This window comes from Morus notabilis, unplaced genomic scaffold, assembly GCF_000414095.1.
Source record: "Morus notabilis unplaced genomic scaffold, ASM41409v2 Scaffold227, whole genome shotgun sequence".
NCBI lineage: Eukaryota > Viridiplantae > Streptophyta > Magnoliopsida > Rosales > Moraceae > Morus > Morus notabilis.
In genome coordinates this window covers 531,212-554,365 of record NW_010360247.1, presented here as the reverse complement: position 1 = coordinate 554,365, position 23,154 = coordinate 531,212, and the positions used below count along the sequence as shown (strand labels likewise).

The 23,154-nt window shown below is 34.8% G+C and overlaps 4 protein-coding genes across 6 annotated transcripts; all 4 read left to right on the top strand.

Annotated features, from left to right (window-relative positions):
• The first annotated feature begins 6,273 nt into the window (after positions 1–6,273).
• On the top strand, positions 6,274–10,742 carry LOC21401772 (probable inactive receptor kinase At5g58300). 3 transcript variants are annotated; one of them, XM_024164282.1, is made up of 4 exons: positions 6,274–6,609; positions 7,147–7,274; positions 7,547–8,893; positions 9,823–10,742. In XM_024164282.1, exons 3-4 carry the CDS (start codon positions 7,618–7,620, stop codon positions 10,449–10,451), a joined length of 1,905 nt encoding a protein of 634 aa, XP_024020050.1. In that variant the 5' UTR covers positions 6,274–6,609; positions 7,147–7,274; positions 7,547–7,617; the 3' UTR covers positions 10,452–10,742. The 3 variants fall into 3 exon arrangements, with proteins under 3 accessions (XP_024020050.1, XP_024020049.1, XP_010094441.1); XM_024164281.1 differs by having other exon boundaries at positions 7,118–7,274; XM_010096139.2 differs by lacking the exon at positions 7,147–7,274.
• A 492-nt stretch (positions 10,743–11,234) lies between these two features.
• Positions 11,235–12,394, top strand: LOC21401771. Its single transcript, XM_010096138.2, has one exon. The coding sequence runs from the start codon at positions 11,447–11,449 to the stop codon at positions 12,173–12,175; it is 729 nt and encodes a 242-aa protein (XP_010094440.1). The 5' UTR covers positions 11,235–11,446; the 3' UTR covers positions 12,176–12,394.
• Positions 12,395–14,816: 2,422 nt separating this feature from the next.
• Positions 14,817–17,409, top strand: LOC21401770 (DEAD-box ATP-dependent RNA helicase 47A). The gene is made up of 2 exons (XM_024164283.1): positions 14,817–14,922; positions 15,467–17,409. The coding sequence occupies exon 2, from the start codon at positions 15,583–15,585 to the stop codon at positions 17,257–17,259; it is 1,677 nt and encodes a 558-aa protein (XP_024020051.1). The 5' UTR covers positions 14,817–14,922; positions 15,467–15,582; the 3' UTR covers positions 17,260–17,409.
• A 1,991-nt stretch (positions 17,410–19,400) lies between these two features.
• LOC21401769 (ubiquitin-conjugating enzyme E2-17 kDa) lies at positions 19,401–21,926 on the top strand. The gene is made up of 5 exons (XM_010096136.2): positions 19,401–19,539; positions 19,716–19,803; positions 20,260–20,387; positions 21,039–21,143; positions 21,493–21,926. The coding sequence occupies exons 2-5, from the start codon at positions 19,734–19,736 to the stop codon at positions 21,634–21,636; spliced, it is 447 nt and encodes a 148-aa protein (XP_010094438.1). The 5' UTR covers positions 19,401–19,539; positions 19,716–19,733; the 3' UTR covers positions 21,637–21,926.
• The last annotated feature ends 1,228 nt before the right edge of the window (positions 21,927–23,154 follow it).

Sequence of the window (23,154 nt, the reverse complement as noted above, 5' to 3'; positions counted from 1 at the left end):
ACCATGGGTTGGATTCGTGGTCTATAATCAATCATTATAGGCAGGAAAAATAAATCTTAAAAAAAATATTCATTCATTGTAGGCAGGAAAAATAAATCTAAAAAATATTTATAAAGCCAGGCATCTGCATTTCAAGATAATGCTATTTGCTACTCGTATCTGTCGCAAATATGAATGCATCTTATCTGCTTGGATAGTTTGTGGCAAAGGTAGACTAGATTTTGCTTTTGAATTATTTTTTAGGAGAATTTTATGGTGGAATTATCGTATTTGTATCATAATTTATTAATTTTGCATACTTCATCAGTTTAATATTACGTCAATCAGATCTAACATTTAAAAAAATTGCACTATCTATAGGTACTCTACAGGTACTGGATACTCCTAGAGTAAAAGGCATTTTTTTAAGGAAAAAAGAAAAAAGAAAAAAAAACGTTTCAAGTTAGATGGAGAGACTGAGCCCGTTTGGTTGGAGGATTCATTCTCTGATTTGAATCATGATTCATGATTTACTGTAGTATTTTTTCTCATAAAAAATACACGTAAATTAAAAATAATTTTAATCTCATAGTTCTAATCTATGAATCAAACGGGGAAACTAACATGGGTTTTATGAGGTGGTGTTTTGAGGGATGGAGATGCCAATTAAAAAGTGAAGCCAAAGTGGGAAGTAATTATCACTCAATTGTTGCAGCTAAATCAGTTTAACGATCTTATCATGGGATGTGTTTGGACCAACATTGTTTGACCCTTTAGATGTCTATGGTCTATATACTTTACAAAGGCTATTTCAATTTCCTGCCCCGAGGAAACTCCTAGAAAGGAAAAACAGAAGCACAATCTATCAGTTCAACGTATCTCGTACATTCTCACCTCTCTCACTTTGATAGTGAAAGACGTTTTCCTTATTCATCCAATTAACGAACCCAACAAAACAAACAAACAAACAAACAAACTTCATTTGGAAAAGGAAGTAGGAGACGTGTTACAATCACTTGTCTTTTTTTCTTTTTTGTTTAAGGAAAAAAAAAAAGGGAATTAATTTTGGGATAGGAAGATACCAAGGGTACTAAAAGACAGCAGAGATTTGTTATGCACACCTAATTCGAATATAGAATAATTGAATGAGTAGTAGCCGTCATCTTTGTCGGTTGCCTTTGTGGCTTTCTCTAACACCATTCTCTTTTCCTTAATTTATTAATTTCTCAGCTTTTGTTTTTCTTCTTTCTTTTAACATAAATAATTATAGTCTCCCCTCTTAATTTCTCTTCAAACCCAATAAATGATGAGTGCCATTCTTCCATGACAATGTATTTTCTCCTTTCTGTAACTAGCCAAGAATCGAATTGTTGACATATATATGCTCATGCTGTATGATTATTTATTGTATAAGCCTTTTTATGTTTGATTAATTAGGGGTCCTACACTGCCTAATTCATTTTGTGTTTCCCACTTTGATCTATTAAAAGATGACATGTACAATAACGATGAGCTTATTGGCTTAAAGGAATCTCTTCCTCTTGTAGAAACTGTTATTGTATCAGATTTATTGTTTATAGTAATAGCTTTTCTATCCCCAAAAAAATATTTCTATTGTTTTTCTTTTCTTTTAGTAATTATTAACAGGGCCCGAGGGTGAGGCCCATGTGGTAAAAGTTGCCTTTGCCTTGGACCACTTAGAGAGAGAGAGAGAGAGAGAGAGAGAGAGAGAGAGGGTTTTCAAGGAGAACTCAAAAACAAAATTAAGATCATAAACAAAGAGTGATTAGCTATTATATTACGTTGTTCAATGTATATAGTTTCAATTAATCTACCAAAACCAGTTTACTTGCAACTAATTTCCTTGTTTTTGTTAAGCATGTTTCGAACCAAATACTTTTGGGACCACGCATTGATTCACCTCGTGGTTTAGTAGGTAAGGCATCAGTCATGTGTCTTCATTTCTCTGCTGTGACCTCATGCACATCGACCCGTGCATTAATTCCGAGCTGAATATAAAATAAATAAATTTTTTTTGCATTTGTTACATAAAATATACATAATATATATAAATATCTCTGTGTGTGTATGTATCATTTGGATTTTGGACAAATAGATGCAGCAATTTTCAACAACTTCCTTGACTCATAAATCAACAAAGCGGTAAAACTGTTATTATATTTTATCGGTAGAAATTGTTGTTTGAGTTGTTAGAATAATTTTTTAACAGTCAAATCTATTAATAAAAACAATTTTGTGTCATGCATTCTAAATTTTATTGCGAATACTTACAAATTTGATTATTAAAAAATAATTAAACAGTTAAAAACAACCGTTCTTATTAATAAGGTAAAGTAAAAATTTCTACCGGTAGAGTTCTAAAATATAAAAAAAGGACAAAAGAAAGCCTCTGTTCTTTAATTCTTCTCTCTCTCTCTGTTTTGTTTTTGTTTTTGTTTTTTTGTTTTGGCTTGAACGTTTATTCCATCATTTAAACCTTGACAGATAAGAATAATAATAAAGATCTATAATATTCTATTTAAGTCAAACCCTTTTGATTCATTTGAAGTTTACTCAATGTTGAGCTGAAGCTTGGCACTTGATCCTATGCATTATAAAAACACGAATAATGATATGAAAGCGGTTGGTTTTATATTTTATTACCACTTCTACGTTTCCATTAAAAAAAAAAAGATCACTTCTACGTACTAGAAAATTTGATTTTTATTGGGAGAAATTGACTTTGGTGAATGGTGCAATCCCATTTTCTTTCCATATATGAGTTAAGCTTCAACAATACCAAATATGTTCCCGTTTATTTGCAAAATTAGTTGTCAAGACTAAATGATTTTTTTAATTTTTTTAAAAAAATAATAATAAAGAAGAAATTAAGAGGCAAACTGCTGACTGCAACACAAACTGTACTTCTCTGCCAAGCTGGTGGAATCATTCTCCTTCTCTTAATTAAGATCTGGTGTACTTGATTATACGAATCAACATTATTTTTGCATGCATTAATTGATGAAAGATTCGCATGCTGTTTTCTGTATTGTTTAGAGCTTATTGCACCTTTACGTTCGTCTTGATCTAGTTCTACTTTTCATGTATATCAGCAAACATCACTAAGCACGAAAAAATAATTGTGGCAAAATATATGATGTATTTTTGCATGCATATATACAATTATTGTTCCCTCTGATACTGTATTCAAAACACAAGCAAATAATGTTATTTGTCACCGCCCAAATAAACTTTAAAATTCTAGGGAGAAAATTGAGACACCTAATATTCATCGCGTTCATAATCAAAATCAATCCTTAATTAATTTTTTATTAAATTGAGATACTGAGTATTTTTCCATGTTCATTACATGCACATTTCATATATTTTTAACGGTTTTCTCATGGAGGGACCAGAAGTATAGTGATAGTAAAGCTCGAGCGCCATTAAAACTAGAATTAACCCCTTTTTTCTTAGTTTTTTTTTCCCTTGTACGTAGTCAGATTGTTCATTAGTCTATAGATCATACATGGATGTTGACAGGGTGATATTGATGCGAGAGGCCAAGCTATAGCCATGGGGCATGGACTCATGCTACGTTCTTCTTTTTCTACGTAGTAAGTAATTAACTATGTAATATAATATGAAATTTGATGGGTATTTCTCACATGGCCAACTCAGGTGACCCCAATGGTAATCATGATCTCTTTAAACAAAGTTGAAACATCATTATAGAGGTTACAACTTCCCATTCATTGTTTCTTTTTATATTTCCCCCTTATTTGTTTGTAAGTTGGATATATATATATATATATATATGTGTTATATGTGTATACACACATATATATGATCCTGAGTTTTGGTTTGTTGGATGAATGGGAAGAAAAGAGCTCTTATGCACATTTTATTGAAAGAACTCAATTGTCGAATATTCTAAAAATGATCACGTGGGAAAATTTATTTTCATCTTCTTTCTCTAATTTTTTTGACCTATATTCTGATGTTATAGCCTAGATAATATTATGGCTTTTTGCTCTTTAGTAATTACACGTTCTTGTCTTCATTTAACAAGTTACAATTTCTTATTTTGTGAAGATAAAAATTACATTTTTTTTTTCTTCTCGTTTCGCAGTGGGATATCATCGTTTTGAAGAAATCCCAATATTTTCGCTTGGGATTGAAGATAAGGTTTTGAGATCAAACAAGTGGAGAGTGGTTGGTAATAAAAATGGGGAAGAGGTTGAGAGTAGTTGGATCAAGGGACTACCTACTACTTCAACCAAGAGAAGAATTACATAACTACATTATGTATACATTAACCTATATAGCTACAATATTTATTTATATAAATATTGAAAAAATTATCTAAAGATATTAAAAAATATTATAATAATAATCTTTTTTTGAGCAATTATATTTGTATATATATATATATATATATATTATTTTGATATGATTTTAACCGAAATGTATATTCTGTTCACATAAAGCTCTTATAAATAGTTGGTGTACTTGATCAAGCTATTGTTCTTTTGTTTTAATTGTGTATAATCGTGGCCACTAATAATTTTTTGTTTTGTTTTGTCTTTTCACACTAAGCATTTAAGACTAAATCACTGAAGATGTTGTTGGATATTGTTATTTTAAATATTCAAGACTAAGCATTTAATTTGAACAAAAATTCTTAAACAGTGATAAGAGGTGATATTTGCACATTTGTTCAATAAAGAAAGAAGCTATGGCTTTTTTCAATTCCCAATCTTTTTATTTTATTTATTTTATTTTTATTTCCAATCCCTTTTGAATATACCGATGAGGTACGACTTTATTTGGAGTGTTAAAAAACGACATTATGGCAAATGCAATTCAAAATTTCAAAAAAAAAAAAACTCCGTAGGAAACTTCTTTGACTAAAAAGCCACTTGCTTCCAAAAGGGACACGAAGCAGAAGAAAAGGGCTGTAATTTTTGAGATCATTTTGAAAACCAACCCCCTTTTTCGGCCACAATCCAGTTCATGAGGCTAAAGCTAATACAAAAGAAAGAAGCCACAAGACGAAAGCTGTTAGATTGGAGCCTTTTACCAAACAATTGCCATATTTGACCATATTTGGAAATAAAATGCCATTGTCTAAATTTACTAATTTAGTTTCACCTTGTACTGTCCACTCTTAGTCATTAATTTAAACATGATTAATGGGGAGGTTTTGTATGGTTTGAATGGATGGCAAAAATAATATGAAAATAAAAATACATAAAACTGATGGAATTTAAAAACAAAAAATTTGACAATTCAAAACAATTTTTTATCGATAGAATATTTTTCATACCTTACCAACAAATTATCATATATTATTAATATGCGACTAAGAACCTGAAATAAGCTGTTATTGATCCTTCACATTTTTCACAAGATTGAAGAGTTTTATTAAGGACCGATTCTTCATCCTCTGGCCAATTGTAACAAGAGGAAGAAAAGAAACGGACAATGCTTGACGCTTCACATGCAACAAACACAGCTCATAAATCACAAGTAACAGTCAAAGTTTTTTCCTTTTTTTTTCCTGGAAATTGTTTTTCTTTTTGTGATTATGTACTCTCTAAACTAATAGGTGTGGAGGAAGTATAATTCTTTTTTCCTTTTCCTTTTTTTCCCCTGAAATTTTTTTTCATGTGGCCACTTTAATTAATAGATGTTAAAGACTTTATTTTATTTCTTTTTCTGAAAAATTGTGCATGCAAGCCGACAAACACGGGCAGACCCACAGAAATCATGCATATACTAATACCCTGAAAAGAAAAATGAAAAAAAAAGGGAGAAAATGTGGGTCAATTTCTCTATATTTCTAATTTTCTATCCAGTAAATCCACCCCATCCACGTTCTAATTTCAACCCCACTACTCCCACTTTTAAGGGTGCAAAAGTCTAATTTTGTACTAAAATATATTTTCACATTTATTTTTATTTTTTTATTTTTGGGATTTAAACAGAGTGTCGAATTTCAGTTGATTGAGGAAAAGGCCAACTTAACCGCAATGAAATGAGACTAATATTAAGTTGTGTATTTTATTTTATTTTTCTCACTATTTATTATGAAGAACAAGCAGTATTTAGTCTGTTTGCTTACGATGTAAATTTATGGTCAATTTTGCAGGTCTCTCTCTCTTCATACTCTCATAGTCGAGTCATACAGTGTACTCTCTTTAATTTATTACTCTCTCTCTTCTCTCTCTCTCATCCTCTCTGTTTTTAATTCTTTCCCCTTTATGCCAAAAAAAAAAAAAAAACCTTTTCTTGTATTCTGTTCTTTTAAGAACCAAACTGAAAATTCCCCAAAATTACTTATTATTTTTTTTCCCTTTTGTCAGTCTATCTACTAACTCTAGCAATTTAATTTGCATTATTAAGAATGATAAAAGCTTAATCGGCTTTATCATCTGACCGAAAAACCTTAAAAATCAGTTGGGTTTCCTCGTATGTTTCGAAAGCTAATCGGAGAAGAGCTCCAATGCCCGGGATCTGAATGCCGTTAAACTACGTCGTTTCGGACCCAATGCTGACCTCTGCGAGCTCGACGGAGCTCTAATGGTTGCTCTTCGGCTCAGCCCCCGTCTCCTCGTCCATTTCCAGGTACCCATTTTATAATTCTTCTCTTCTTTAGCTTGAACAAGTTGTAGATCTGGGTCATTGTGATTTGTGAAGAGCGTTTCTCAATTGGGCTAAAAAGTTTGGCTCAAAACCCAGTTCTTTTTTTTCTTTTTCGAGATTTGTTATGACCCATTTTGTTGAATTTGGTGAATGTGCTTCTGGAAATGAATCTTCTTGAATTTCATAAGAGTAAATAATAAGAATAATGTTTGTTATTACTGAGTTGAGTTGAGTATGCTTCTTCTACAAAGATTTTCAACTTCATTTTGTCTCCTTAGTTATTTTTTTGATTACGACTAGAAATGTGGTTGTTAAACCACTCTTGGCCCCCTTTTTTTTTCTCCCCAATTTTTTACTTTCCTTCTTTTAGGTAAGACTTTGGGAAAATTCTAGAACTCCTTCTCTTCTATGATTAATAAGATATGTTTCAACTAAAATTGTGGTAAGCACGGTTTTGTGTACAAGGAACCTTCACTCGTTTTGCTTTCAGCTTTTAGGTACTTTAACACTGTATTTCAGCTGAATTGGCATCCCTTGGGGATTGGGGCTTGGGGCATTAGCCAATCAAATAACACGTATGGTTGACCGTTTTAGAGATGTCTGGAGCTTCCAAAACTTTATAGAGTAGCCTTGAGAAAAACGACACTGTAAGTCCTAAGGATGTGTTTTACTACAAATGCTGAATGCTATTGCTTTGACGCTGACCCTTTGAACTCTGAAATAAAAATGTTTTTACTGCTAGACAGACACTCAGTTTAAACAAGTCGTTTTTTAAAAAAAAATTTATGAGTGGGGGACTATGGAGTGAGCAACAATCTCATTCTATTTTGGATATTAATATATATTACTATGCTTCCTTTTTATTTCTGTGAAACTAGCTAATATTATGCCGTTGTTTTCTTTGTTCATGCTGAACCAGGAGAAAAGTGTGGCCTGCAGAGGTAGCAATTTATTTATTTGACTTCAGATTCTTTGCTCCAGCACTCTCCCATGAAGTACTGTGCGGCTGCAGTGTTACCTTTCTTTGTTTTCATCGTCATTCTTCTTCCTTTGGCTATTGCTGACCTTGACTCGGATAAGCAAGCGCTCCTCAAATTTGCTGCTGCTGTTCCTCATCTCCGGAACCTCAAATGGGACCCTGCAACACCTGTCTGCACGTCATGGATTGGCGTTAATTGCACCGAAGACCACACTCGTGTGCTCTCCCTCCGGCTTCCCGGTGTTGGGCTTGTAGGTACTATTCCAGCCAACACCCTTGGTAAGCTAGATGCCCTCAGAGTTCTCAGCCTTAGATCAAATCTCCTCAGTGGTGATCTTCCTTCTGATGTTACCTCCCTTCCTTCACTCCACTACCTTTATCTCCAACATAACAACTTCTCTGGCGAAATTCCTGCCTCTTTATCCCCCAAACTCAATGTGTTGGATCTATCTTTTAATTCGTTCTCGGGCGAAATCCCACAAACAATACAGAATTTGACTCAACTGACTGGTTTGAACCTCCAGAACAACACCCTTTCTGGACCCATACCTTATATCAACGCAACTGGGCTAAAGCATTTGAACTTGAGCTACAATAATCTTAATGGGTCTATCCCGTTATCTCTTCAAAGATTTTCCAACTCATCATTTCTTGGGAATTCTCTTTTATGTGGACCGCCTCTCGAAACTTGCTCCCAAATTGTTTCTCCACCTCCGTCTTTCCCTCCGTTACCGGTTATTCCTCGAAGAAAGAGCACCAAAAAGAAACTGCCAATGTGGGCAATCATTGCCATTGCAGCTGGTGGAGGGGTTTTGCTGCTGTTTGTTATAGCTTTATTTATTCTTCTGTGTTGTTTCAAGAAAAAGGATGGTGGGGGTGCTCGTGTTCCGAAAGGAAAGGCTTCTAGTGTCGGGAGGAGCGAGAAGCCTAGAGAAGAGTTTGGGAGTGGGGTGCAAGAACCTGAAAAGAACAAGCTAGTTTTCTTTGAAGGCTCTTCTTATAACTTTGATCTTGAAGATTTATTGAGAGCTTCAGCTGAAGTGCTGGGAAAAGGAAGTTATGGAACGGCATACAAGGCCATATTAGAGGAGGCAACAACAGTTGTAGTGAAAAGGTTGAAGGAAGTGGTTGTTGGGAAGAGGGACTTTGAACAGCAAATGGATATTATTGGAAGGGTTGGACAACACCCAAATGTTATGCCGCTCCGCGCCTATTACTACTCAAAGGATGAGAAGCTCCTGGTCTATGACTATTTCCCGCGTGGAAGTTTGTCCGCTCTCTTGCATGGTATGCATATCCTGATCCTCTTGGTGTCCTTTTTTGCACTTTGGATGAAAAATTAACTGACAATGGAAACTTCTACATACAAAAGTGACATGAACAAAAGTAAATATATGCCAAGGACAATGCAAAAGATTTTCATGTGCTCGCAATCATCAGTGTATAGCACGTACTGGGCAGAATGAATTTCTGTATAGGCTAGTTGTGCACCTAATTTCTGAAGTAATTTGCTTGATGTTGAGATTATCATTTTTTTATTTATTGGGGGATAGGGATACTTCATATTTCATAGTTGTATTTCTAGGCCTTAACCATCATGAACCTAAACGATTGGTAACTTGTACCAAAGTTGGCAATTGAAGGATTAGTTTTCTAGAAGTTAAGAATTATGTCATACGATCACATTGAAAAAAGATGCATATGTTTTTCCAAATATTTTTGGGATCTGTAATGTTTTTTTATAGGGAGTTTCCCTAGTAGGACCAGAAAAAATAAACTATAAGTAGTTATCTACTTTTCAAGCGTCAGATCTGTATCAGAAACTGTCTGTTCTGTATACTTTTTATACTTTGATGTAATTTTGACTAGTTCCAAGGGTCAGAACCTGGTACTATCGGCAAAGAGGCCTATTGGAAAAAGTCCCTTGTTTATATTGTCTATAATGTCATGAATACCCACGATCGATATCGCGTCTTTTCTTTCTTGCTTCTATTTTAAATATCAATGAAACTTTTAATTCACTGCTGTTTGTTTCTGAGCATCCCGGTTGTATTCAAGAAGTTTGTAGTTCCTTAGTTATTTTGTTGAATGATGATAAATTCTTCTTTTCGGATAAAATAATTTTTTCTTCCAGACTAGACTCATATTTGTTCAGAATCTAGCGTTGTCTGGTGAAAAACTCTTGTTCACAACATCGGAATTCGTTTTCATGACAGGAAACAGAGGAGGTGGAAGAACTCCACTAGACTGGGAAACCAGAGTAAAGATTGCCCTTGGAACCGCAAAGGGAATTGCCCACATTCACTCTATGGGCGGTCCAAAGTTCACTCATGGAAATGTCAAGGCCTCAAATGTCCTCCTCAACCAAGATCTTGACGGCTGCATCTCTGATTTTGGCCTGACGCCTCTTATGAATGCACACGCCACTCCTTCTAGGAGTGTGGGGTATCGTGCTCCCGAGGTGATTGAAACCCGTAAGTACACCCATAAGTCTGATGTGTATAGCTTTGGCGTCCTTCTCCTTGAGATGTTGACAGGAAAAGCTCCACTTCAGTCGCCTGGCCGTGATGACATGGTTGATCTCCCTAGGTGGGTCCACTCTGTTGTAAGGGAGGAATGGACGGCCGAGGTCTTTGACATTGAGCTGATGAGGTACCAAAATATTGAGGAAGAAATGGTGCAGATGTTGCAAATTGCTATGGCCTGTGTGACAAAGGTTCCAGATATGCGGCCTAGCATGGAGCAAGTTGTTAGAATGATCGAGGAAATCCGGCAATCTGACTCAGAGAACCGGCCGTCTTCAGAAGAGAACAAGTCCAAGGATTCAACTGTGCAGACTCCATGATTTCTGTAACTTGTTTCCAAAATATCAGTTGAAAATTCTCTCATCTGATCAAGGGAAGCAAGATTGAAATATGTCACGCGTTTAACTTTGCTTGAAAACTTTTTTCAAGCATTATTCAAACTTCACATCCATGTATCGCTTGGTAGAGTGTGAATCTGTCCAGAGTTTCGGTTTCTTAGGGGTTTAGTGCAATTAGATTTTTACTTTTGTTAGATGTTTTTTGCTTTTTGATGATTTGATGTAATTTGCACATAATGATTTAATTGATGGAATTGGAAACTTTCATCTCTTCTCCACCTTTTGCATTATACTATTTTGACAGAATATGGGGTTCTGCACACCAGAAATGGACGTGATGATCATACGCTTTTTTCCAATGCTAATTACAATAACGTAAAACGACAAAATTTGTTATGCACCAATTCAAGAGCTATCCAATCAAAACGAACAAATTTGTCCATATAATTTTTTTTTTTGTTCGTTAAGTGATTTGAGGAAATAACTATTTTTTAGGAGAAAATTTAAGAAAAATGCTCAAAATTTTCCGGCTATAAATAATTAAGAAATTTTTAATTTTTGTATCAACCTAGTAAACCCAGCCATTTTACCAAGACAAGAAAAGAAAAATAAGCTATTCACTATTATTATTGAGCTACAATACTTTCAACTGTGCCCATTGCCCAATCATTGGTAAACTTTTTCTCTTTTTTATCTCCATTTTTTAAAATGTAACCCCACTTATTTATGCAATTCTATAAAAAAAATGGAAAAAAGGGAGAAAAAGAAAAAGAAAAAAAAAAGGAAAACAGAGAAAACCAGCAATGAGCAACCTTTCCCGCCAAGTGCCAACCACATACTTTAATCCCGTACCATAGATAGATACGGTTCTCCGAAATCCACGGCGAAGCAATTCCATCCTCAGAAACCGCTCATAATCATATGATCTCCAAAATCCCCGTCCTTCTCCTTCCTCAAGGTCGGACCTTTCTCCGACAATGGCGGATTCACGACCTGCTCCGCCATTGCCGAGACCTCCTCATCGCACCCAATCCACGCGAACGCGCCACGTCTGCTTCTCCGACCTCCCTCCCAAGCACAACCGACCAACCCTCCCACTCCACAACGGCAAGAACTGCCGTCCCTTCTGCCTCTCCCTCTGCGCCTGGGCCTGCCTCTCCATCTTCGCCCTCGTCCTCCTCGTCCTCCTCGTCGGCATCCTCTTCGCCTCCTTTCTTCACACCGCTCTGCCGGATATCGCCGTTCGCGGCCTCAAATTCGCCAGGCTCGAGGTCCAGAACCCTAAGTCCGGAAAGCTAACCGGTTCGATTAACGCGAATCTCGAACTTCTCGTCGAGTTCTCGAACCAGAACGAGAAAATCGCGGTCTCATTCGGTCGATTGGAGGTCGAAGCGTCGTCGGAGAGGATCAATTTGGGGGAAACTGAGATCGGCGCGTTTTCACAGAGGCCGAGGAACACGACGGAGCTGAGAGTGAGCACTGCGGTGGAGAAACCCGGCGTCGACGGAGAGGACGCCGAGGAAATGGTCTCCGATTTGAATGACTCGGAGGCGGTTTTCGACGTGACGCTTAGGGGGAATGTGGGATTTCATATTGGAGGAATTGACATTGATGGTGTTCCTGTATTGATTTCTTGCAATCCACAGAAAACGGAAGTTGATCATGGAAAAAAGTCTCGGTGCAGTGCTAGGATTTTCCCTCTCTAAGGAGAGGAAAGAAATAGAATTTGTTGTGTTGTGATTTGAGTGGATTTTGTATCTTCATTTTTTTTCTTCGGAAGGTTGTGATGGAATGTAGAGACTACTTCAAAGTGTGTATGATTTGAAGGTTTTGCTTTGAGGTTTTTCCGATGGTGAAAAAAACTCTCTTGAAGATTTTCTCTTCTTTTGAGTTTTTTAAAGCCAGAAGAGTGATGGGAGAGCGTAGGGGTGACAACATTGTATTCTCAGTTTGGAAAACAAAAGGAAATATTTCTTGATAAGGTGGTGTCTTTTACTTTCGATTATTATTATTATTTGTTTTCGGAGGAAATCTATCTAAAACAATGAATCACGTCAAGAAAATCAAGCCATTGTTTGCTTCCTTGCATCATTACCACGTGAGGGGGAGAAATTTAACATCAGCTTGATGAATGAATTGATGCCATTCGTAAATTTTTGGTCAATTATGGTAAGGTGACTGGCGGAAAACTTTTATGATACCTGCGTTAATATGGGTTTAATATCATGCATTTTTAATAATTTTATGTAAGGTATCTCGACATTTTAAATTTTTTTTTTTTTTTTTATACCATGAAGCCCTTTTTAAAATATAAAAAGTTAAAATTACACTTCTCATTAATTAATTAAAAACAAAAATTTTTAAGACATATTTAAAAAAATGCTTTAAATATAACTAAAAAACAAAATACAAAAATCTAAAAAAATTCTCAAATCCTCTCTCTCTTCTTTTTCTCTCTTCCTTCCTTCACCAAAAACATATATACAAAGAAAACCCCAAAAAAAAAAAAAAAACTGCAGATCAGTTATCCGTCAAAAAGCCAGATATGAAAAAATTCAATCTAAAAAAAAAACATATCGGGCCTTAATTATTTTTAGATTATTTAACGGTTTAATCGGTTTGTTAGTCTATTTTTTTAGACCGTTTAATTAGTGGTTTGGACTGCAAATTCTTCCTCATTTTAGATTAAAATTTCCACATTATGCAATCCCAAGCTATTAGAATTGCAAACTTTTTTGAAATTTGAAGATTTGTTCTTGAATAATGCTAAAAATATCAACTCAAATTTTAACTCTCGTGTACCGCATAGTCCATATTTATTGTCCTTTTTTTTTTGTCTCCCTAGTTGTCCCTCAACTACTTGTTTGCCATGTTATCTAAGTTTAGGAATCCAACCACATGAATGGGAAGAAAATACTAAAAATACTTGAGTAATTCATGAGGTGTTAAAATTTAATTAAAGAGACAGACACCGAAGTAGGAAAATGAGACAATAGATAAGGGGCGTTCGCGTTAGGTTTGGGCGTTCAAAACCCGTTTGGGGGGTTTTTTTTTTTTTTTTTTTTTTTTTTGGTACAAACCACCAACCAAACTAAAAATAATTTTTTCTTTTGGGGCGGCATGATATTTTTAACAAAAATCAAATTAAACCAAATCACTCATGAGTGGTTTGGTTTGAATTTAAGACTAAGAAAATCTTTAATAATTTAAAAAATTATAAATTGTTAATCCATAAAAATAAAAACAGCGTTCAAGTTTACAATATAATTCAAAATATGACAAATATCTAAAAGTTTATCATTCAAAGTTTTAATTCAAACCAATTAAAATGTGGTAGTGTATATTTTACAATTGCAGATTCTCTATTGTTATCAATAAAAGTTAAAATAAAGAAAAAATACTTTAAAAATAAAAAATTAAATATGTCTATTATTGGGCGGGTTGCAATCCAAACCATTAACCAAACCGCCAAATAATCTAAAAATAATTAGGGCTCATTTGGTTCATAGATTCAAACTCGTAATTTTGATTCTGCATCCAAACTTTGTGAAATAACTCATTGGTGGGAAGTTTTTAAATTTAAATTTTTTGTGAGAGAAAATAATGTAGCAAAATTAAAATTATGAGTTTGAACTCATAAACCAAACGAGACCTTAACGATTTGGTTTAGTTTAATTTGAGTGCTTTTAGCGGTTTAACAGGTTTTTTAAATATTATTACAGCATATCTTGATTCGATGTGACATATGAATTGTCATTTTTATATTAATAAGTGTTTAAAATAGTACCATATCAATTAATAATAAGAGATAACATATACTAATAGAAACATAACAATTCACATGACACATCATTTAATATATATAAAAATTAAAATTTGAATTAATATCTCTAACATTACTTTTAATTCCCCTCAACATACATCGATGATGTCGTCAATCTATTAGTGAAAGAGCCAAATATTGTTGGTAAAATACTAAAGTTAAGTTCTTTCCATAACTCAAGTCACGATTAAAAATTTTAGAATTCTTTTTGTTAAAAGTAAATATAACCACTCGAGTAAAATTTAGGCCTTGCGGTATTAATTTTTGTTTATTTTATTTTCATTTGTGAATCTTTCTTACCGAGCAGTTTTCTATATTGTGGCTGGCTGTCAAATCAAAATTTTTCATTATAAATTTATAATTATAATTTATAAGTGAAATGGTTGAGGACCTAAATGAAATAAAAGAAGTAAAAAGGAGGGGAAAACAAAACACAAAATTGACAGGGAACTTTTCTGCAAAATCACGGAGAAAGGATAAAATGGTTTCTTCTTCAGTGGCACAAGCCCAAGCTCGATGCTCATCACCCTGGTTCCGAGTCTCTCAGCACTCTGATTGTACCAGAAATCGGAAACCCTAATCCCTTGCTGATTTTTGAAGCTTTTCCCAAATCCTCCATATACTTCTCAGGTACTCTCTCTCTCTCTCTCTCTGTATATATATAATTATATAATGCATTTTTTTTGACTGTTACATTTATGGAGTTTCTCCTTTTCAGACCAACTTCTTGGTTTTTCTTTGGCTGTATTGACATTTTTTTGTGGATTTTTTGTAACAAAACTCATGCAAACTTGCAATTAAGAGTGTGACTTTTAAGAGGAGGATTGTGATTTTAAGTATTCAGTTGAAATTACATTTAAAAATTTCTCAAGACAAATAAAATGATAATCAAGAGTGAGGAAAAAAGAAAAATTCGTTTGCTTTTGTATGTGTTAAGAAGCTAACCCAACCTTTCGGTTCAATTTCGAAGTAGTTAGAATTGCTGATTGGTAAGTGCTCATGGTGTTTGACAAAATGCCTCATAGAATGGGGAAACATGTTTTGTTTATATGTATGAAATATACCGTTCTCATCCCTATAAAATGACTGAACAAATGTTTAAGAATGACTATTCTTCTATTTTCTACTGGTACGAAAAATAGTAATTTCCATTTTTGTGACATTTTCTTTACAGGGTTGAGGATAAACTTTCTCCCAATTGTTAAGAATCGAAGCCTTTTAATAGTTGTTGGTAATGCTACTAGGGTAACCTATTCAAGATCGGATTTTCTACTGGTTGGGACCCACAAAATGCCGGCATTAATCTCATCGAGGTTGCTCCTTTTCGGAGGGTCACTTCCCTTCCAAAAGTTATCACATGTTTCTAGGAAAACTTGGTTGCATAGCGGTGTAACGGTTAGGCATCAGGTTGATCGTGACCATGGGCCTCTCACTCTGGCAAGTGTTGGAATTAAAAGTGTTATTGAAACTACAGAACCAGCAGAAACAGAAAAGGTTAAACGGCTGAATTCTCGTCCTGAAGTTCCCAAAGGGAAGAAGGCAGTTAGAAGCAATGTAATCAAGTCAGCTGGGAAACAAAAGACGGTTGAAATAGAGGCTGCACCATTTGCAGCCAAGTCATTTTCTGAGCTTGGCCTTTCACAAACTCTAATAGAGAGGTTAGAGAGTGAGGGATTCATGACTCCAACCGATGTTCAGTCTGCAGCAATTCCGCTGATTCTCAAAGGTCATGATGCTGTCATTCAGTCTTATACGGGTTCTGGGAAAACACTGGCGTATCTGCTTCCTATACTCGCTGACGTGGGCCCTCTGAAGAAGAAAACTTCTGGTGGAGGTGGAGAACCTGGGAAGAAAACAGATATAGAAGCAGTTGTAGTTGCTCCTTCTAGGGAGCTGGGAATGCAGATTGTTAGGGAGTTTGAGAAAATATTAGGCCCTGCAAACAAAAGAGCTGTTCAGCAGCTTGTTGGGGGTGCGAATCGATCACGGCAGGAAGAAGCTCTCAAGAAAAACAAACCTCTCATTGTTGTTGGGACTCCTGGTAGGATTGCGGAGATCAGTGCTGCTGGGAAACTCCACACTCACGGATGTCAATACTTGGTCTTAGACGAGGTCGATGAACTCCTCTCGTTTAACTTCCGAGAGGACATGCACAGGATTCTGGAACATGTAGGTAGCAGATCAGGCTCTGACCCGCGTGAATCAAAAAGCTCCCTTGCCAAGAGGGTTGAGCGCCAAACTATTTTAGTGTCAGCAACGGTTCCATTTTCAGTCATAAGAGCGGCAAGGAGTTGGGGCCACGATCCACTTCTTGTCCAAGCCAAGAAAGTCATTCGTCTAGAATCCGTCCCGCAAACTGGACCCATCATTCCGTCCAAGCCTACAACCAGTTCAAGTTCATCCTCAAATCTTCAGGGCCCGCCAGCAGTGGAGAGCCTGCCTCCCTCTCTGAAGCATTATCATTGTGTCACAAGGTTACAACACAAGGTTGACACGTTGAGAAGATGTGTTCATGCTCTTGATGCCAAGTCCGTTATAGTTTTCATGAACCACACGAAGCAGTTAAAGGATGCGGTCTTTAAGCTAGAGGCTCGGGGAATGAGCGCCATGGAGCTACATGGGGATCTTGGCAAGCTTGCTAGGTCAACAACTATGAAGAAATTCAAGAGAGGGGAAGTGAGAGTTCTCGTTACAAACGAACTGTCAGCTAGGGGTTTGGATGTGGCGGAATGTGATCTTGTAGTAAATCTAGACCTGCCCACAGACTCAATTCACTACGCACACCGAGCCGGTCGGACTGGCCGGCTCGGCAGGCCAGGCACAGTCGTAACATTGTGTGAGGAGCCAGAAATTTTTGTTGTGAAGAAGCTGCAGAAGCAGCTTGGTGTCCCGATTCCTGCTTGCCAGTTTATAGAAGGCAAGCTTATTGTGACAGAAGATGAGAAAACTACACAGCCTCTTAGTTAATAGGACTAATTTGGAGGGTCAATGAAGCGAGCCTTTTTGTTTATTTTGTTTTTTGTTTTTGTATTTTTAGTTGTTTTTCTTGGGATTTTATATTTACTAGCCCTTTGCATACTTGGTGAATATAGGGTATGTTTGTTTTATGGGTTTAAATTTATGGTTTAAAAAATTATAATCAAAATTACTGTTTAAACTCAAGTTTGAATTTATAAACCCAATGGGCCTTAATGATTACAGTAATTTTAGTGCTTAATGCAACCAAATAGTTTGAGTATCATTTAGTTTGCCGATTTGAGTTTTTAATTTGAACTGAGATGTGATTTTATGTGAGTTTTTAACTATAGTAAAAAAATTAGATGTAATTTTTTATGAGAGTTTTTAACTGTAATAAAATTAAAATTAAAAATTTGAATAGCTCAAACTCATTCCCCAAAATAAAGCAGGTACAAATGAAGAGTTTTCATGCCCTTTTCTCGTTCGATATCTTGCTTGTTAAAAGGCGTGGAACATGCCAGTTGAATGGAGGGGTTTTTTTCCCTCCTGTTTGAGGAAATGGAGCTGTGTGTATTGATGGAACGACTTTAGTGCCTGCTTGGAATTCGAACAAAACGCGTCTCACTGCCTTTTTTTTTTCTTTTTGTTTTTTTTTTTTCAATTCTAATCTGTCGGCGACGGCTTTATAGCTTATAGAATGGGCTTTTCTCGAACCGTGAGAGCCCAAGTTGTTTGTCCTTACCCCACAATTGGATAATAGTTTTTTTCTTTTTGCTGCAAGAATAGTGGAAATTTGATAACTATTATTTCCTTTTTTTTTTTTTCTAAAAGAATAATAGAAATTTGATTGGCATTGGCATTGCTATGTTCATTGGATGAGAGTGGCGGGGTAAAAAAGATAATAAAAATTTGCTAGAAATTCGTTAATAATGAAAGGAGAAACGGGCAAAAAGTTGCAAATGATTGTCACAAGGACCACAACGACCGAATAATGGAACAATAAAATAATTTAGGGAGGAAAAGTTTTACTGCCACGATGCCCAAATCATGATGACATTGTGGGGTCATAGATACCAATAGAATCTGGACCAGATACGAACACAATAGGGAGGAAGGAAAAAGTAGTTGGATTGATTCGTAAATAAAAAAATACAAAAAAAAAAATCTCTTAACAAATTATAAATAATCGAAATATAATAACAGATGTTAAAATTGGTCAAAATTAACTCTGTGAAAGTGTCTTGTTGCCTTGTTGGCTTTGCTTGATATAAAGAAAGGCAAACCCTTTGTGTCCCATCGCAAATTATTCTCATCAGACACAAAAGTGTAGACTTCACTTGATAAAACTCACATAAATTTTATCATATGAGGGACTCACACATAAACCTACTCGTAAAGAAGACTGTTAGTAGGGTACAATTTTGTTTGGTGTCATAAAAAAATGTAAAAAAAATCAAAAATTTCTAAAAATATCTCTTGATATAAAATTATTTTTTTTATTTTTACTCTTTAATATTATTTTATATATTTTTATTTTTTAAATTAAAATTAGTTAAGGAGTAGAATTTTTTAACAAGAATATTTTTAGTAAATCAGGTTTTTAAAAGGGTAGAATATGTAATTTTTTTTAAAAAATTCAAAATTAAATGATTTTATATGTGGTAAAAATTGAAAAATCAAAGTTAATTATTTTTAATACAATAAAAAAATAGTTATTATGTCAAAAAAATTACCTGTAGGGTTTTTCATTTAAAAAAATAAAAATTCTCTAATACGCTTAGTGTATTAATATGTTATATTTTTTAACCGTTAAATTTACATATTTTTTAATTTTTATACGATATTATAGAAATTCAACAGTTAAAAAATAGAATTTATCTGTACGTTAATGTACTTAAAAAATTCCTTTAAAACTATCATTTCTTTTTTTAAAAAAACTTATATTTTATTTAGTATTTATTCATAAGCTAAAAAGTACAATTTTCAAAATTCACCATTGATTAGTGAAGGAAAATATATTCTTAAATAAATTCAAACTACAAAGTACAAAAACGAAAAAAAAAAAAAAAAAAAACTTGAAAAGGAAAAAGTGGAAAGGACTTTTTTTTGGGGCGTTGATCCTACGCTAAGTTGGAATATATTGACAGAAAATTCTAGAACCTCTAGTCTTCAGCCGTATAATTATTATCACGTTTTGGTTTCCTTCAGAGGTCTTCTTCGTCTTCTCCATCTCTGCGAATAATCTTCACACCTGGTTTTTCTCAATTTTCATCGTCCTCTTCCTCTTAGGTAAATTTCTTTCTCATCCTCTCTCTTTGATCTGCTGGTCTAGCTCATAATCCGAAGAGATTTCGTCTGTTTCTTCCGTTGCAAAAATTGTATTTTTATTGTAATATTTTGTTGCAATTTCTATGTTGTTGGGATTCACGATCTGGTGCTGATTTGTGCGTTTTCTCGTGTTATAGAGCTTCGTCGGTGCAATAATGGCGTCAAAACGCATCTTGAAGGAACTCAAGGACTTGCAGAAGGATCCTCCTACCTCTTGCAGCGCAGGTTTGCTCTTTTTGCCTTTATTATTCCCAAAGTATTATGTTGTGGTTTTTTTTTTTTTTTTTTTGTGTGAAAAAATTGGAGCTTTAGCACGAGATTATAATTTTATAATGCCTGATAACTGTACTTGTCACCACCAATTCTGTTTGGCTGGCAATATTTTTATACACGTTTAGTTTTGAGGTTTTTTTTTCTGCTTTTTTGTTATTGTATTGATTTATGCTAATAGAAAGTATCAGTGTTTTAATTATTCATGTAACCGCTTAGTTTTATGAGGACGTTGAACCTTCTATGAATTGCAAAGGAGACATGGCATATTTGAAATTGAGATTTTCCTCATCAGCTGATTAGATGATTTTTTTTATTGTCTATAAGGATTTTTTTTGTTTCTTTCTTTCTTTGGTTTTTTTTTTTGTTTTTTTTTGTTTTAGTTGTAAATCTTTGCATTGTAATTTGTAGGTCCTGTGGCTGAGGATATGTTCCACTGGCAAGCAACTATTATGGGGCCTTCTGATAGCCCATATGCGGGAGGCGTATTTCTTGTTTCAATTCACTTTCCTCCGGATTATCCCTTTAAGCCCCCAAAGGTTTTTGTCTTCTCCTTTCTTCACTTTTTATGTTTTGTCTGGTAAGTGCTGTTGCCCTGGTCTTCTAGTGCAAGTCCTAAAAACATCATATGTAGCAAGGGTGTTGATTTTGTGATTGAATGACTGACGGGTGACTCTGCTGTCGATTTAGCTTGCGCTTGTATTTGCCATCCTTTCTTTATTGTTCTGAAAGGTTTTGAACGCGTGACATGCTTAGTGGCCTAATCATTTTGCCGGATTATTCAACTGCTGTCTGCAATTTAGTCCTTTTTTCTTTGATGTTGTTATATGACTTATGCCATTGCCATCGGGTAGAAAGACACCATTGAAATTGAAATGCGTTGCCATTGGAAGGAATTGCTGTTTAGCAACGGTTATGTACTGTATTTTGCGGTTTTACTTCAATCAGCATTGTTAGTTTAGTTATGTTATGTATTCATTAATTAGTTTTATAGGCTAATAAGTGTATGTAACTTGGATTTTTTTTTAAGAACTTTGTGACGGATGTGATTGTTTAAGGTTATCTTGTTTACGTATTAGCCATGTTGTTCTGTTCACTTGTTCTCAGGACTCATGAGTGTAGCTCAGCATAGGTTCAATCTTGTGTTAGTTTGCAGTTTTAGAGACTTAAGAATGTAAAATTTTTTTCAGGTTGCGTTTAGGACGAAGGTGTTCCATCCCAACATTAATAGCAATGGAAGCATATGTTTAGATATTCTTAAAGAACAGTGGAGTCCTGCATTAACCATTTCTAAGGTTTGTATTTCTCACTTCCCTATGAACTTTGCAGCCACGTATGCTTTAGGGAAAATGTTCTCAAGAATTTTCAAGCAAAAAAAGATGATGAAATTGGTCTCAAGACATTCACTTGGTTTAACCATGTTCTTTGCTTTCATTCTTTCTGGTTATCTACTGTAATATGACTGTCTAACGACCGTTCTCTTTCTAATGTTTGCTGATGAAACAAAGAATCAAGTTATACAAGTAGTTTGTGATTTCCTCAAGATGCCGATATTGATCTACATTCAATCTTTAGAATCAATAACTGTAGCTCGTAGAAAACAAGGTTATGGTCGGTTTTTCATATGAAATTTCTGTATTGCAGGTGCTGCTATCTATATGCTCTCTGTTGACAGACCCCAACCCCGACGATCCACTTGTCCCTGAAATTGCTCACATGTACAAGACCGACAGAGGCAAGTACGAAGCCACTGCTCGCAGTTGGACACAGAAGTATGCCATGGGATGAAAGCTGAAACTTGAAAGAGCTCTCTGCATTTGTACAAGCCAACAAATGCATGGATGCCAAAAGTTCTCATGGATGCCAAAAGAGCTCTCATTGTTTTTTAGTTGAAATCGGCCAAGGAACTTGGTTCTCATTTTGTGAATATTCATTTTAAGATGTTGGAGACTGAAAAAGAAAAAAGAACTATAATGTATGTTTGCTAAGTTCTTGTGAAGTGACTGGTCTGTGATGTGCTGCTACTCTTAAATGTTTTGAGAAATAATCCTTGGTGGGAACAATTAGTTTCTAGTCCACTTACTACCAAAGCACATGAGGTAATCATTTATTCTACGTGTCATCATAGAAAGAATATCAATCTTAGACTCGCAATCATTTTAGCAATTTTATCTAACCTTAAAAAGGTGTTTTTTGTGAAACTCATAAATGTGATCATACGTGAACTAGAAGTGGAGAAAATTAGGATTTCTTGCCCCCTTTTAACTCATTTCAATTTGTGCCATATTTTGTGTTATTTGCTCAAATGGGGTATTTTTTTGTGAAACTCATAAATGTGATCATACGTGAAATAGAAGTGGAGAAAATTAGGATTTCTTTCCCCCTTTTAACTCATTTCACACTTGTGCCATATTTTGTGTTATTTGCTCGAATGGGGTATTCTTCTAGTTCTATATTTCCTATACAAGCTCAAGCAAACTGTTGTTCCCTGCAGCCATTTTAGTTGGAGCCCCAGTTAAATTCTTGCCATTATTTGGTGGATCCACGATATGCGGTACACGACAGGGCTAAAATGTTTTACAAGTTGGAGCCAAAAACTGCAATCCATTGATGTTGGTAAACACGTTTCTAATGTAGAAAAATGGGAACTCGCTAGCTATTTGCTGAGCTCAAAATCATTATCGTCTTTTGGACTTTGATGTCCAAAGACCATATGGCTTCCTGCTTTGAGCCATCATTAGCCATCATTAGTTTCATCGCTTTTTCTGTTATTTTTTTTATTCTATTCATTTCACTGATTTGAGTTTAAAATTTGACTTTTGTTACAGTAAAAAACTTTTAAAAACAGTCACATCTAATTTTTTTATTAAACTAAAAAGCTCTCATATAAAGTCATATATCAACTCGAATTAAAAATTCGAATCAACGAATTAAACGGATCTTTTATCACTCTTTACATTTACCGTTTGATATGTGAATTTTATTATTTTATTATTTATTTAAATAATAATATATAGTATTAATAGAGTTTATATATTAAACAATAAATGCATAAAATAATAAATAGAGTGACTAAAAAAGTGATGTTAACATTTATGATTAGGCATTCGTGAATTGAGTGGGAAGAGCTACGAAGTGTGTGATGGCTGTCAAAGTTGAGGCAGTCGTTACATTGAATTAGGTACACTTACGGCGTGGGAATTCGGTCACCCTTATAGGTCAAATGACACAGGAAAACCCAACAAAACAAAAAAAAAAAGGATGATTTTTCAAACTTCTTGAACTGAGAAATAGAAGAATTTAAGC